Here is a 15098-nt window from a genome sequence, read left to right as displayed (position 1 = left end):
CAGAGTCAATTGGATCCAGCCACTTGACCTCTCCTCGCCATCCACAGCAGGGGTTATAGACACGCACCAAATGAAGTGAAGATGAGGTTCTTCGGCCAACAGACCACCCAAGATTCACCAAAACGCATATAACAATGGCTGCAACCACAGGAAGAAAGACAAAACTCACAACTTCCCTCTCTGCTTCATATCCAGCTCTAAATCTACCCCCTCTTCCTCAAAAACCCTCTGCACTTCCCGCGCCAGCTCAGCTCTCATCTCATTCGCCAGACTGGCCCCCTCATCATCATCGAGCTCATCTCTCTGGCCGCGGCCAAACATGGCGTAACTCGGTTTCAACCGTGGATTCCAAGCACCCTCCGCGGCGGGACGGGGGATGATGTGGAAATGCACGTGCGGGACTTGTTGGGCTGCGCGGGCGCCTAGTTGGATTGATTAATTGTGTGTTAGTCTTATTAAGGAGTGTGCTGTATCTCTTCCATAATACAAAGTGGTCGGAGTTGCGCGGAGATAAAAGGGGATGTATCTCATATATACTCCAGCTGATATGATATGATAAAAAAAAAAAAAAAAAACAACGTACCGTTATTCTGAACAACGTTCCAATGCTTCTCTGCATCTTCTCCCAATACAGTCCGAGTGACGACCCTCGACAGGATAGGAAGCCATTTCCCCATCTAGACCATACAAGACCAGGTCAGCAATTGCGTTCTTCTTTCATCTGACAGCACAGCAAAAAATAACAACAACCATCCCAAAAAGATAAATCAAATCAGGATCATCGATGAGAGTAGGTAGCGATACATACCTCCTGCCCAACAGCAACGCCCACATCGCCTAGCATCTCATAGTGTCGTCTCGGGGTGACGAGCAGGTGGCCGCGCGTCAACGGCATGATGTCCAGAAAGGCGAGGACATGGTCTGTGGAGAGAATCAGGTGGGCTGTTACTGCGGTGTCTGGACTGGCTGCGCTCGGCTGTGTTGGTTCTGCTGCTGCTGCGGTGGTCGGAGCAATGGGCGGGGTGGCGGATGCGATTGTGCAGAAGGGACATGATGGGGATGTCATGGTGAGTGAGTATTATACAGATAGTTAATGTATAGATAGGCGTTGTCGGGGGGTGGATTTATTCTATGACAGGCCGAGTATGTTGCAGTTCGGTGGTTGTTGGAGGTGATGGGGTAAACCTCGGCTAAGTCACTACACCTCTATCTACCAACTGCAAACTACAGACGAGTATACTATGCACTCAAGACCAGACAGATAGAAGTGAAGACCCAATTGTATCCAAAGCTACGCCAAACTCAAATCCAGCGCAGCCGACTATGAAAGAAATAGAAAACCCCAAAACAAAAGACTGAATCTGCCCAACACTGATTACTGCCGGCCCCTGCCCGTTCCTCCAGAGACACCACACAAGGAGAGCCCGAAAAGATGAAACATCCAACTCTTGACCCAACAGTTTTGTTCCTCCTTTCTTTCCTCCAAGAATCCAAACACATAAAAGCCCTGGGATGCTCCAACCCGGAGCCAAAATTGCCAAAAGGGAGGCGTGTAGGACACACGTTCGACGGCGGCAACAAGATAAGATTCCGATCTGAAAACCACGAAACGAAACAGAAAACAATAGTCCGACGCCTGTCATACGCAACAGGAATGACGAATTGAAAAGTTAATAGAAAAAAAAAAAAGGTATCAGGGCTGGCGAGAGACAGACGCCCCATGCAGACACAAGACAAGAAAAGCAGAAAAGAAAACCCCGTTCACGTAGGGCTGAGCGCCGAACACCCCCCTTGGAAAGAAGAAGAAAAAATGCGACCGCGCACAAATTCAATCAAGTCATCGTAAGAATATGCAGAAGGTACTGGATACCAGCAACAATGAAATGCCAACAATATGTAGGAACACGGGCTCCCCGCTCAATTATGTCGCGAGCGCCGGGTAGTGATATCGTGAAAAGACAGCATCGCGGAGAGACAGGGCTAGCATCACATTCGTAAATGGCATCGCTACTGTTCGCTGTCCTTGATGGAATTGTACGGTTCGGAGAGGGAGCTGTCAATGTACAAGTGGTGGTACTTTTTGGCCCATTGACGCGTGAGGATCGAAGCTGCGAGACGCGTTAGTTAAGATCACAGACGGGACAGGAGGAGACTTACCCTTCAAGAATTTCTTGCTGGCATACTTCTTGAAGAAGGCCTCGTGGCAGACAGGGCGGTGGAGATAGTCGACCATCAGGCGGAAGACGGGGTCGATCTCCTCCTCTGTGTACCCGGAGTAGTGGGCCAACGTTTCGTCCCAGGAACCCCGCTCCAGAATAAGACGCGCCAGGTACATGGCGGCGCCAGAGATCTGGCTTTGCGGATAGGCCATGAAACGGTGGTCGAGAAGGCTGATCTCCATGAGGTACTTGCCCAGAGTCCGAGTCTGAATGTCGTAGTTGTCGGCCTTGGAAATCCGACGCAGGAAGTTCATGGGGTTGGGGAAGCTCATGTTGTACTGCAGGGTTGCCAGGATGTGACGCTCCGCATCTAGGATCTCCTTGTCCGAGAAAGTCTCATCGGCAACGTGGCTGAAGTTGGCCACGTGGGGAGAAAGGACCTCCTCGTACTTGGAGGCAATGAACATGGCCGTTACGCCGACGAGCTGCAGGCGGTCCAGAGCCACCACCTCAGCCGACAGGAAACGGTCGATGATGTTGACAGCCAGGAACAGAGTTTCGGGGAGCAGACGGAAACGCGTGTGGACCTCAATCAGCCAGTCGACCAGGATGCCACGCATCTTCCATTCCAGGTCAGGTTGGTGCTCGATGTAGTCGGGATTGGGCAGTGTCCGCAGCTCGAGGTCCCTCAGGTAATCAAAGATCTCAACCACGTATTCAGCAACCATCAAGGGGTCGTCTAGGTCCTCAGTATCCAGATCGATCACGCCAGGGGCCAGCGCGACATTCTCTGTAACAACAACCTCTTCATCCCGGGTGCGGGGGACCTTGCTATCAATCTTCTTGCGGGGGGGCTCGTCAGCCAGCGCAGGTTCCTCCCGGATCGACTTTTGGCTCGAGGGCCGCTTCTTTGTGCTGCCGATGGCACCGGGTCCGCTCCCTGAACGCTTGATGTCCGATGAGGAAGGCTTCTTGGCAACGTTGTCTCGAGGCCCCGCTCGTGACGAGTTGGTACGGCTGAGCTTCTGAACAGCTCCAGTCTGGGTGGTCGCCTTGGAGGTCAAGCCAGGCTTGACAGCGCCTTTCTTTCCAACCTTGGTCTCAGCATCATCACCCTTGTTGACATTGCTCACATCCTTGAGAGCCATCGCCCGACGTGGGGGCCCATTGGCGTTGGTTGTGGCCGCCCGCTTGGTCTGCAGGGGCTTCTTGGTGGCGCCATTGTCGGTGAGAGCAGCCGACTTGGCCCGCGTCAGACGCGTCGAAGGCCCGTTTTCATCGTTCTCATTCATCGTGCCTCGGGTGCGGAGGCTACGGGCCTAGATTGGGGTTAGTTTGGGGGAATATAATCGTGGGTGTTGTGTTATGCAGGGAGAGGAAGATGAGGAAAAAATTGCATTGGGTGAAAAGTGGGTTGCCCCAAATGAGACAGAGAGGGGTGACTTACCTGGGGCATTGCGTTGGACTCCGAGGAGAAAAGAAGAGACGAGGACGCGTAGGGGGAAGAAGGAAAGGGACAGGAATATAATGATTCTTGTCCTACGGGGGAGAGAGTCTCATCAGCATTCCGGTCGACGGGCCGGTGGGGACCAAATACCACAGAGACCACCACAGAGACGAGTAGGTCGAGGTGCACGTACCACGCGTGAAAATGCTCAATCCGAAGGAACTACAATGTAGGGTGTCGATGCAGTTTGTTTGGAGTGGTCGAGGATGGTATGACTGGCTAAGGCCAACAACACATACACGGTGATGTTGACGATGATGACGAGACCCGCGAAGAGCCCGATCTGGTAGGGCGAAAGGCGCGTGAGAAGCGGGTTTTTGTGGGAGAGAAGAGTAAGAGAGACACGCGTCGAGTCCGGAGCAACAGAGACCACACGAGATAAGAAGAAGTGGGAGGGAAGGAGAGAGGAAGGGAAGCTTGGAAACGATGTTGATGGGGAGGGAAGCGAGAAGGCGAGAGAGAGAGGGTGTTTGGGCGGAGAGACTGGGCTTAGCGTGGAAAACAGAACAGAGGCCCACCCAGTACAGACTCGCGTACAACCAGACCGAATCATGAATTTGGGGGCACTGGCAGTGTGTACGATTAATTTTGCCTTTATTTTATGGTTATTGTACTCCTTGACCGAGATGAATCTATCGTCGTGCTGCCAGCCATAATCGTGCCTGGCGTGGTAGTGACCCTTACGTGCGGTATGAGGTTCTGTGCCGTAATGGATACGCGCAGCGCGATCGTGCACCCGATCAACAATGGCGTTGCCGGGCAACAAGGCACAGGGTCATGTGACCCAAACAGCAGCCACAGTCCGAGGTGGCTGATACACGTGACTGTGGCGCAGTCCTGAACTTTTTGCTTGCCGTTCATCATCAGGGTCAACACCGACGGGTGCTTTCGTCAATTGCACTTCACACCCGGACCTACACCACCATGTTGCAGCCCCGACTGGCTCTCCGGAGTCTTCGGCTGCCGTTCAGGAGTCTACCCTCCATTCCCGCTCGTGGCTACGCCCACGTCGTCGAGCAAAAAGAGACCATCCCGTCCACCCCGAGCTTCGATCAATCGGCCGCATTCGCTCCTCCACCAACCCGCAGTGACTCGGGCGTTCTGATTCGCAAATATACCCCTCGCACACCCGGTGTGCGACATCTGCGGCGACCGATCAATGATCACCTGTGGAAAGGCCGCCCTCACCACAAGCTGACCTTCCCCAAGCGCGGCCACGCCAAAGGTGGCCGGAACAACTCGGGCAGAATCACCGTGCGCCATCGGGGTGGTGGTCACAAACGTCGGATACGAACGATTGACTTCTTGCGCATGGCACCGGGGCCTCACCTCGTGGAGCGCATTGAGTATGATCCTGGCCGGACGGCGCATATCGCCCTGGTCCGGAATCAAAAGACCGAGCAAGTGAGCTACATCATCGCCGCAGACGGAATGCGCGCGGGGGACGTGGTGCAGAGCTACATGTCCGGTATCCCGGAAGATCTCTGGAAGAGCATGGGCGGCACCGTGGATCCTGGTGTGCTGGCAGCCCGGACCGCCTGGAGAGGCAATTGTCTCCCCTTGCATATGATTCCCGTGGGCACTTTGATTTTCAATGTCGGCCTGCGGCCCGGGAAAGGGGGCCAGCTATGTCGGAGCGCGGGGACCCATGCCACCGTCGTCGCCAAGGGCGATCAATCCCAACAGCAGCAGCAGAACCGGGCGATGGCACTCGAGGAGGATGAGACGGAGAAGAAACCCCTGTCGCAGCGAGAACGGCAACGACAGGAGCGCCTGGCCACTCACATCACCATCCGCCTCCAGAGCGGCGAGTCGCGGCTCATCCACAAGGACTGCTGTGCCACCATTGGCGTTGCCAGCAATCCAAACTACCACTACAATCAGATTGGCAAGGCAGGCCGGTCGCGCTGGCTCAACATCCGTCCCACCGTTCGTGGTCTGGCCATGAACGCGATGGACCACCCTCACGGTGGTGGTCGTGGCAAGTCCAAGGGTAACGTGGACCCTAAGAGCCCTTGGGGTATTCCGGTATGTGTTTTCCCCACTGTATGTAATTTGATTCTTGGACTGACTGTTGGTAGACCAAATCCGGCTACAAGACTCGTCCGAAGTGGAAGATCAACAAGGCGGTGGTGCATGCCCGGCCTCGCAACCAGGGCAGACGCCGTCGTGGATACAACTAGATATCTGTATTATACTGTGCTACCTTTCTCTCTCTCTCTCTTTTCTCTTGTGGTCCTGTATTGGTATACTTCCCGCTGGTATAGTTCACCGCCGTAGCGTCGGTGCATACTGAACTCGGCTAGATCGATCGTGTCGATCTGCCAAGCCTCCAGGCAACGGCGTCGTGCGTGTTCGTACTAATTAATGCTTCCGCAAGAACACGATGGAAGTTTCTCCCCTGATTGCAACCTGGCCAGAAGACTCATCCTCATTTAATAGGGGGTCGGGGATGGACCCTGTTGTACCACCAGCAAAGGCGGAACCATTCAGCCTTACCTGAACATTGATTGACTGGCTGACTCCGTCGTGGTTTCTTATCTCCTCTTTTATTCACTACACCACCGCTCGTAATATTGTTGATTCGGATTCTACTGCCATCCCCATCGCCCTTCCTCCCCTTTGGATGGACCAGGATCCATGAACTTCGCTGGTCTTCTTCCTGGTTCCTCCCGCACCGATAAGCCCGCCGTCATCGACCTCCTCACTGCGGCCAGCGCCCGCTGCTTTGCCCCCTTCTGCCCGCCATGGCAGATCCAACGCCTTCCTCCCTGTTCGCCCTGGACCCTTCCCAGTATTCATCTGCCGACTTCTCCCAGTCCGCGTCGATGGCCGATTACGGCCCCCCCGCGGACGCCGCCAACCACAGCGAGAGCAACACCGGCCCCCGCTCCAAGCGCATCGCCTGTGTCGTCTGCCGCAGAAGAAAACTGCGATGCGATGGTAAGCGACCGAGCTGCGGGACCTGCTCTCGACTGGGCCATGAGTGCGCCTACGACGAAGCGCGCAAAAAGAGCGGTCCGAAGCGAGGGTATGTCAAGCAGCTGGAGGCACGATTAGGTACGAAATTCCGGGCGACAGCTTGTCAGACAAGCCATTTCTAATCCTGACCGTCATCTCTACAGCTCAGGTTGAGACCCTCCTGAAAGGCCAGGATCCCGACACCACCCAGCGAGCCCTGCCGCAGTCCCATGACAATGCATTCTCTGCGACCCTCACTGAAGAGTCTATACTGTCCTTGCCTGATATCTCGGGACTGGCAGAGGAAATGGATGGACCGATGCCCACCGCGAATGCGGCCCCCACATCCCAGTCGGGCCAGATATTTTTTCCCTGTTCACAACAGAGCACACCCAATGACCCTTCGTGGGACCTGATCAGCTTGGGTCTGGAAGAGCCGCTTCCCACGCAGGACGTGATTGACGAATTGTTTGTGACCTGACCTCCAGACTCCGCGAAACAGCCGATCTAATGTCTTTGCAGGGACCATATCTACTTTGAGAAAATTCACCCGATACTGCCGATCATCCACCGGCCTCGATACTATGCGGCATTAAACCTCGCACCGCATATGCGGCCACCGATCTGTCTGCGATACATTATGTGGTGTCATGCGGCATCTGTCACTGACAAATATTATTCCCTGCACGTCCACTTCTACAACCGAGCGCGCAAGTATGCCGATTTAGATGAGATGAAGGGCTTCGGGGAGAGCGTGGTCAGTATGAGGCACTGTCAAACGTGGATCCTCATCGGCACATATGAATTCCGCATGATTTACTTCCCGCGAGCATGGCTGAGTGTCGGCAAGGCCTCGCGGCTAGCGCTCATGATGGGATTGCACCGGTTGGATGGCGAAATGCTCGATGTCAAACAGACTATACTGCCACCCCGAGACTGGACAGATCGCGAAGAACGCAGAAGAACCTTCTGGATGGGCTTTTGCATTGACCGCTATGCGAGTATTGGTACCGGCTGGCCCATGCTCATCGATGAGCAAGACGTGAGTGTTTGGTCTGGTGTGTTTTTTTCTTTTTTGGGGTGATGGCTGACAGCAAATGGCAGATCAACACAAACTTGCCTGCCTCGGAGGAGTCCTTTATCAAGAGCAAACCCCAGCGAACTCTCCGCCTTGCCGATATCCTGGCAGGCGAGGGTGTCACCACTTTGTCACCATTCGGATGCGTGGTTGTCTTGGCCTCTCTCTTTGGGAAGAACTTCCTCCATATCCATCGTCCCAGCCCACAAGACAACGATCATGATCTGAATGGAGAGTTTTGGAAGCGCCATCGCAGCCATGATAATATTCTCCTTCATATCGCATTGTCCCTGCCCGATCATCTTCGACTCCCGACTGGTGTGGAGGATGTCAATGTCATTTTTGCCAACATGAGCATTCACACTTCGACCATCTGTCTTCATCAGGCGGCGATCTTCAAGGCCGAGAAGAATAAGATGCCCAACCAGATTGTCACCGAAAGTAAGCGCAGGTGTCTTGTGGCTGCCAATCAGATCTCGAGTACCATGAAGATGATCAGCCACATGGACTTGACGAGTGTAGGTTTTACTTTCGCCTCGCACACAAGAAATAACTCACGCTGATAATTGCCAGTTGAATCCATTCATGTCGTTTTGTCTATACATCTCGGCGCGCGTTTTCGTGCAGTATCTCAAATCCCGGCCAGATGATTCGACGGTCCAGTCCTCGCTACAATTTGTGATTGGTGCACTCAACGCAATGAAGTCGAAGAATCCTTTGACCGAGTCCTTCCTTGTTCAGCTGGATGTTGATCTCGAAGGAACGGGGATCCGAGCCGTGAATGCTTCGTTCGCGGACAGCGCCAAACAAACTGCGCAAATTATGGTAAGCCTGCTGGGGATTTCTGTCCAAATACTAAAGGAAGCTGACTTTCCTCCCGTTTAGCAATCTTTTTGTAGTGACGCTTCCAGCCACTACCCTGCCACATTCATCCCATCCCAGCACACACAACCTAGCTTTCCCACCGCCAACCAGTATCCTGCACAGAATGGCATGACAACTTCGCTTCCCAGCCGACACAAAGATTCCATGTCCTCATTTCCGGAGGAACGTACACGAGAGCCAAATCGGCTGTTCCCTCAGAACAGTCAACTAGCCCCAGATTTCGCGACTGGAATGATTTTGGACATGGACGTTGATCTTTCGCCAGACTTTGGCTCGAGCGATAAGAACAACCCTCCATCCGACCATCCCACGCCGTCGACATTGAACTCGTCCTCCAACACCTCCTACTCAATGAACGGCGCGGAAAACAACTCCCCAGGCAAGAAGCAACAAAAGTTGAATTCAACCTACGGCAGCCAAGGCCCCACTACTACGTCCTCAGACACGTCGAACTCCGTACATATCTCGCCGACAGGCACTGAGCCTTCTTCCCAGGCTCCCAATAATCTGAATCCGTTGGCTGGCCAAATGTATCCAGGCACCACGGAAAGCTCAATGGGTTCCTCGGGGATGGCTCATGCATTTAGCATGCCCTCTGGATGGGACATTCCCCCGAATCCCGACGCAGACGGAGACAATAACCTGGACTTTGGCACAGTTCTGACCGAGGCCCAGTGGGCGAATATCCTCAATGGAACTGGACCTGACCATTCCACCGGTTGGGAAAATTGGCGGTCGACCTGAGTCTGGCCAGATGGATGGTCATGACCTAATCAAGGTTGAACAAAGCTGTCTTTTCTGGACGTCGACCAATCGCACCGAAATTGGGGGGCTCGTCCCGTCTCGTCTCTCTGAACACGAACAACCATTGTGAATACAACCGACCCCGCCACCGAGTTCCCGTATGGCTGCAAGTACCAGCTCTGCTCTGGATGGTCCAGAAATCAGTTGATGCCCACCGAATCCGCTGGCCGAGATTGGTCTACGCCTGAAGCTGTCACCACAGCCCTACAGCCCCGTCACATATCCCATCTTCGGATGCCGAGTGATCCCGGGCAGACATTCCCCTCTCCCTCTGTTCTCTCCTTCTATTCTCCTCTCGTCCTCCCTCCCTTTCCGTCTCTTCTCCTTCATTTCCCGACCTGTTGTTGTTCCGGGCAATGATACTCTGTCGATACTACACTAATTCGGAAACAATGGCGCTCGTTTAGAAACAAAATATCTCCACTCAACTCCTGCGGAATTGGCGCAGTGAGGTTAGGTTCTTGGCACGGCGCAAAATGATGGGTGATGATACATGACTGGAATCGTGTTTTTCCTTTTTGGTGATTTTATGCTCATTCCTTCTCGTCCCGGCGGCGAGGAATGGATGGCATCTCTGTTGATATGCTGGTTAATTACTTACTACATCTACATAATCATGAAAATGCAATGAAACAACTGCCTTCTTCTCTCTCCTGATGAACCATCGATAAAATATCATCCGTTAGAAACAATTGGCATCTATCATTACACTGTATAATCACTTCAGAAGAACGCATAACTCAGTCCAACCAATCCATCAGTTCAAAGCCCACCCCCGGCCGCACCAACAATCTTCAACCCACTCCCCGGCCCATCCCCCGTAGTCGAATATGCCAACCAGTAGCGCGACGGATGCCACGCCACAGCAGGGATGCCTGCATTGATATTCCCCGAAGTGGGAACAGTATAGACACTATCCCCAGACTCAGCATGGAAGATCTCCAGCCCATGCCCACCGCACCCAGGCTCATCCCACGCGCCACAGATAAACCGTCCATCGAAGCTCCAGCTGACATTCCGGATCGCGCCGCCGTTCTCGCTAGACAATGTCCGCCGACAGATCCAGTCCGTCGTGTCCCAGAGCGAGATCAGTGCGTCGCTGCCTCCTATGGCGAGGTAGCGGCCCAGCGGGGAGAGGGCGACGGCTGAGCAGGCGGAGGTGTGTGCGTTTAGGGTGTGTTGTATGTTGAAGGATGGGTAGGAGATTATCTTGACCGTGCCGTCGCCCGTTGTGGCGAAGAAGTGCAGGTCCGGGGAGGAGGGGGTGCTGATTTTGTGTGAGAATGTCGTGGCGTTCGTTTGAACGTTTTGTGGGTGCGGTTCGAGGGCTGTGTAGGTTGATGCGTTGGGTTTGGAGGGTGTGGGAGAGGCGGAGATGCCATTGGAGAGGATGTTGGGTGTGGAGGGTGATGTGACGGATATGGGGACGAGGATATCATCCTGGAGAAGTCAACAGTTAGCCGTCCGTTCCTAGTTATTCTGTCGTTGGGTCGGACAAGAATCAAAACGGCCAGTCACCCACCTTCCTCCCGGCGATAATAGTACTCCCATCGGGCGACCACGAAAGCGTAAACGGTTCGCCGCCGATATCCAGCCGGCTCACGCACGTCTTAGAGCGTACGTCCCAGAACCGCACCGTCCCATCTGTCGAGCAGCTCGCCAGCTCTGCGTCTCGCACGGGATTGAAGACGACCTTCTCGACGCCGGCCGTGTGGCCGCGCAGGTCAGTCGAGTAGCGCACATTAGGCCGCTCCGGGTTCCAGATCCGCAAGGTGCGGTCCACGGAGCCTGCGGCGATTAATTGGCCGGTGGGATTCCATGCGAGGGTGCGGATGCTATCCGAAGAACGATCGGTCAGTAAGCAAGCAAGCTTGATTTGGGAAAGCGGGGGTTAGACAGGTAGCTTGAAAGGCTTACGTGTGACTTCCTGGAGCGCGCGCTGCCGGATCATGGTAGTTCTGGGTCTTGAGCTTGCCGAAGGCAAAAGCGAAGTGCTCCTTGGGGAGGAGGTCGCGGCGCGGGGCGGGCGCCATCACCGTCTTCTGCTGGAGGTGTCGCTACTAAGGCAATTGGTGGCAGGGCAAGCGCATCAGCATGCTCTTGGGAAAAGGGTCCCTGAGATGGAGGTAGTCGAGCTCTAGGAGCTTGCTGGCGTGGTAGTTTGGAGAAGAGACAATTGGCGGAGGTGAGAGCGGAGAGAAGAAGATTTGAGGTGCCTGAGGCAGAAACACAGTATTTGGGAGATGAGGATTTTTTTCATAGAAATAAAACTGCGATGTGTGTTATTTAGTTAGTTAGATAGAGGACTTGACTTACATATCTTTGTATCCTGTTGGTGTTATACTGACAGTCATCAGCAGAGCGTAAACACATCCGAGCAACTTACTTCGTCTCTACACCCACTGTCCGTCCACAATCCTTGCCCACTCACCAAGGCCACAAAATAGATGTCTCGGCTTGACAGTGAACTTGGGGTCTGACTTGCATCACAACTAGTCATCGATCTGGCGCGACCGAAGGGTCTGGTTGAGATCTTGAGATCATCGCGCTGATAAGCGGCCGAGCTTAATCGCACGTCAATTGAAGAAAAATATTCCTCCCTAGGCCACCACCAAGCATACACAGGACCATCCGTCCCTCCTGCACGCCATGTTCGATATCGAAGACGACGCGTCACGGCGCGAAAAGTGCTTCACCACTGTCGCTCAACTCCCGGCCTGGGTCGATTCCAAGCAGATCCCCAGCACGAGATCCCCCTTCTCGACCATTCGAAACCATTCCTTCGCGCATACGGTGGAGGCCATCCTTCCAGCAGAAGCATATGAGAGTGTACAGGCGGCGCTGGATGCCCGCATTGCAAATCCCGAGTATGCACGGGTGTTTATGGCGCCATCGGCCCTGCTGGAGCACGAGTTCTTCAACGCCTATATCAAAGCCGGTATGTGTGGATACCAGGCCAAAGACGGCCACCTACAGAACACCGATTCTAACATTCTGTCCAGGAAATATTCTCATGATCTCCGAAGGCCGGTCCGGATCAGACACCGTGTTTATGTTAAAAAATGGTGTGTGCGCATTTGATTCTATGGAATGTACCATCGCGACTAATCCAAACCAGGCACTCTCCAAATCGAGCTTGGTAGAGAGGTTTTCGAGCGGACAGGGCTGTCAGGCAAGCCCTGTCGCAGCGGTGGCAGGAAGCATGGAAAAGAGAGATACTGTATGTTCCAACAACACGTCGTATCACAGACTACAACTAATTTGAGTAGTGGTGGAGCTGAACCTGCGGTTACCCTCCATGCTCCATGGCAAGCAGGGCTTTGAAAGGATAGTGTGGGCATTCAAGAACGTCCTGAATCAGTCCCTGGCCTGGCTCTTTTGTGATTTAGAAGAATCGACGCCGAACCAGAAAAAGGGTGCGATATACCTGCTGGCGTGAATTTATTTCCCCAGGGTTTCGGCTGACACTATTAAGCAGATAAAAAGCCCATCCACAAGTTGCAGCCTCAATGGCTGGACTGCGCACCATTCCGCATTGAGCGGCGGCGTGTTCTCACGCCACAATTACAGGGCAACGTATTGTCAGACAGCACGGCCGAGGACGAGATTCAGGAGAAATGCGGTTCTCTGGCGGAGTGGATTGCCATGGTTCAACTCCAATCCCCTCGAGTCTCTGCGGATGATGAAGTGGACCCTTACCTCTGCCGATACAGCGTGCCAGACCATGAACCCGCACAGCCGTCGGATCTGGTTTGCCTAAAATGGCATGGCTTGATATCGAGCAACTGGGCCATACAACTGTTCCATACTCTACTGTAAGTTGTTCCAAGCTTCATGGGGGGTTTGGACTGACTCAATGCCTGGATTGGGTTTCGGCAGGCATGCTACGAAGTCTGGTACTACTGCATCCTGGGTCGTTCTTTCTGCGTGGACGCCAGGTAAGGCCGCTGTGGAAGGAAGAGACGGTTGGTCCGTTTTGGCTCTCCAGTCGGAACAGGGGAATCGTCAGTCGGTCTGTTGGGAGTTTGTCGGTGCTTCCGTGGTTGACGGTTGAAATCCCCAGTATTCAACTGCACTTTCCTCCAAATTCAGTCCCGACATCGACATCATAATGTGATGAGAGCCAATTTATCGACAGTGTAAATTCGGGTCGACCCCAGAGTGCACTCGCCCTTCCTCTTCTCTCCTTCATCACCCTCGTTCTGCTCATCATCAGACTTTATCCACGCTTTATATCCTCTCATCTCGCTCTTTGCTTTCTGGTGCATTCTCATTTTCGAAACTCTCATTTCGCCCTCCAGGAAGTCTATCCAGGAAAACGTCCGCATTTGGATTAATTATCACTCTTTCTGGTATATACCTTCTTTTCCATCATTTCCACGACATTCATGCTCCTCAACGATTCAAATATGCATCCAACCGTCATGGATACCCTCAGCATGAACCTCACTTCTCCTGCCGAGATGGGATCGTTCGAGTCGGCATATTTGGAGGACTTCGACAAGTTCATCGACAACGACAACTGGCTCGAGGCCGATGATGGCACTTTTCTGTCTGGCGCCCATCTTCTCGACTATTATAACCCCAAAACCTGGGAGAACGGTGGACCTTCAACTGTGGGCTCCAATATTCTGCACGATATCGATCCGATTTTGTTCGATGAAGATGGTCTTCCGCGATCGCGCACTTTTCAGGTTGGCGATCTTGGAGACTATGGTGTGCAACAACTCCCGACCTGCATACCCACGAGTTTTGGACAGGCTTCGACTTTAGGAAATGGATCTGTGCCGGCCAAGAAACCTAGCACACCCCCCAGCCTCTGCCACTCGGGGAATACCATCCCCTCTTCTCCCAACAGCATCACTGCTGTGCGCAACGGCAACGACAATGAAAAGGGCAAAAAACGGGCGGCCGACGAGAATCCTGAGGAGCGCCGCCCCAAGAAGCGCCAGATGAGCAACCCTGCCGTCCAGTCCCCGAATCCTTCGATTCCTCCAACCCCTGTTCTGGCTCCGGTCAATACGAGTCCGGACCATGACATTGAACCGTTGAACCTGGGATCTCCCTATTATCCCCTGCCCTACCCCTTGTGCTGGGCATGGACAGGACCTCCGACGGCCCCTCAGATGCCTGTTCAGATGCCTGCTCAGATGCCTGCTCAGATGCCTGCTCAGGTGCCCGCTCAGGTGCCCGCTCAGGTGCCCGCTCAGGTGCCCGCTCAGAAGCCTGTTCAAATGTCTGTACAGAAGCCTACAAATGTACAGCAGGTGACTCTCCAGTTTCTGGAACCTAGCGTCCCCAAAGGGTTTGTCGCCAACCCGAACAACCATGGCCGATGGTCGTACGATGCAGCCGGCAACCGGACTTACTTGAATCGCCCGAAGAATAAGCAGCCGAAGCAGAAGTGATGAACTGATCGGATGATTTTTGCTGTTACACTTGCTCACTCTTTCTTGTTCTTGTACTGGCTCTGGATTTTTGTTGTTCTTGTATTTTCAGGCAGTCCCTGTGTATTGTCGTTTGATTTGTTTGGGGTTTGGGATAACGAAGGTCTTCTTTCTTTTCGTTCGTTGTATTCAATTGTTCTTCCCAGATTGTATTATTAGATGAATGGGAATGACTTGACTGCCTGAATCTATACCCTGTGGCTCATACACTGTAGCCCTAACTTTGGTAGACACCTAGGAAATCTTCCTTCTTGATG

The 15098-nt window shown here is 53.5% G+C and overlaps 7 protein-coding genes across 7 annotated transcripts; 4 read left to right on the top strand and 3 right to left on the bottom strand.

The window, feature by feature from the left end:
- Nucleotides 1-165: 165 nt before the first annotated feature.
- Nucleotides 166-895, bottom strand: PFLUO_LOCUS8936 (uncharacterized protein; the record flags this gene model as incomplete). Its single annotated transcript, XM_073786715.1, has 3 exons — nt 166-422; nt 584-677; nt 809-895. 3 exons carry the CDS (start codon nt 893-895, stop codon nt 166-168), a joined length of 438 nt encoding a protein of 145 aa, XP_073642943.1.
- A 1112-nt stretch (nt 896-2007) lies between these two features.
- PFLUO_LOCUS8935 (G2/mitotic-specific cyclin) lies at nt 2008-3615 on the bottom strand (the record flags this gene model as incomplete). Its single annotated transcript, XM_073786714.1, has 3 exons — nt 2008-2108; nt 2158-3478; nt 3607-3615. 3 exons carry the CDS (start codon nt 3613-3615, stop codon nt 2008-2010), a joined length of 1431 nt encoding a protein of 476 aa, XP_073642942.1.
- A 975-nt stretch (nt 3616-4590) lies between these two features.
- On the top strand, nt 4591-5849 carry PFLUO_LOCUS8934 (mitochondrial 54S ribosomal protein rml2; the record flags this gene model as incomplete). Its single annotated transcript, XM_073786713.1, has 2 exons — nt 4591-5694; nt 5748-5849. The coding sequence occupies 2 exons, from the start codon at nt 4591-4593 to the stop codon at nt 5847-5849; spliced, it is 1206 nt and encodes a 401-aa protein (XP_073642941.1).
- A 564-nt stretch (nt 5850-6413) lies between these two features.
- PFLUO_LOCUS8933 (uncharacterized protein) lies at nt 6414-9334 on the top strand (the record flags this gene model as incomplete). Its single annotated transcript, XM_073786712.1, has 6 exons — nt 6414-6726; nt 6792-7095; nt 7150-7669; nt 7732-8223; nt 8279-8530; nt 8591-9334. 6 exons carry the CDS (start codon nt 6414-6416, stop codon nt 9332-9334), a joined length of 2625 nt encoding a protein of 874 aa, XP_073642940.1.
- An 822-nt stretch (nt 9335-10156) lies between these two features.
- Nucleotides 10157-11427, bottom strand: PFLUO_LOCUS8932 (uncharacterized protein; the record flags this gene model as incomplete). Its single annotated transcript, XM_073786711.1, has 3 exons — nt 10157-10834; nt 10917-11229; nt 11312-11427. The coding sequence occupies 3 exons, from the start codon at nt 11425-11427 to the stop codon at nt 10157-10159; spliced, it is 1107 nt and encodes a 368-aa protein (XP_073642939.1).
- A 616-nt stretch (nt 11428-12043) lies between these two features.
- On the top strand, nt 12044-13213 carry PFLUO_LOCUS8931 (uncharacterized protein; the record flags this gene model as incomplete). Its single annotated transcript, XM_073786709.1, has 5 exons — nt 12044-12332; nt 12397-12459; nt 12513-12614; nt 12664-12810; nt 12873-13213. The coding sequence occupies 5 exons, from the start codon at nt 12044-12046 to the stop codon at nt 13211-13213; spliced, it is 942 nt and encodes a 313-aa protein (XP_073642938.1).
- Nucleotides 13214-13818: 605 nt separating this feature from the next.
- On the top strand, nt 13819-14802 carry PFLUO_LOCUS8930 (uncharacterized protein; the record flags this gene model as incomplete). The annotated part of the gene is made up of 1 exon (XM_073786708.1): nt 13819-14802. One exon carries the CDS (start codon nt 13819-13821, stop codon nt 14800-14802), a length of 984 nt encoding a protein of 327 aa, XP_073642937.1.
- Between the last annotated feature and the right edge of the window lie 296 nt (nt 14803-15098).

Source organism: Penicillium psychrofluorescens (assembly GCF_964197705.1).
Source record: "Penicillium psychrofluorescens genome assembly, chromosome: 6".
NCBI classification, from domain to species: domain Eukaryota; kingdom Fungi; phylum Ascomycota; class Eurotiomycetes; order Eurotiales; family Aspergillaceae; genus Penicillium; species Penicillium psychrofluorescens.
This window is presented reverse-complemented; position numbering and strand designations above follow the sequence as displayed.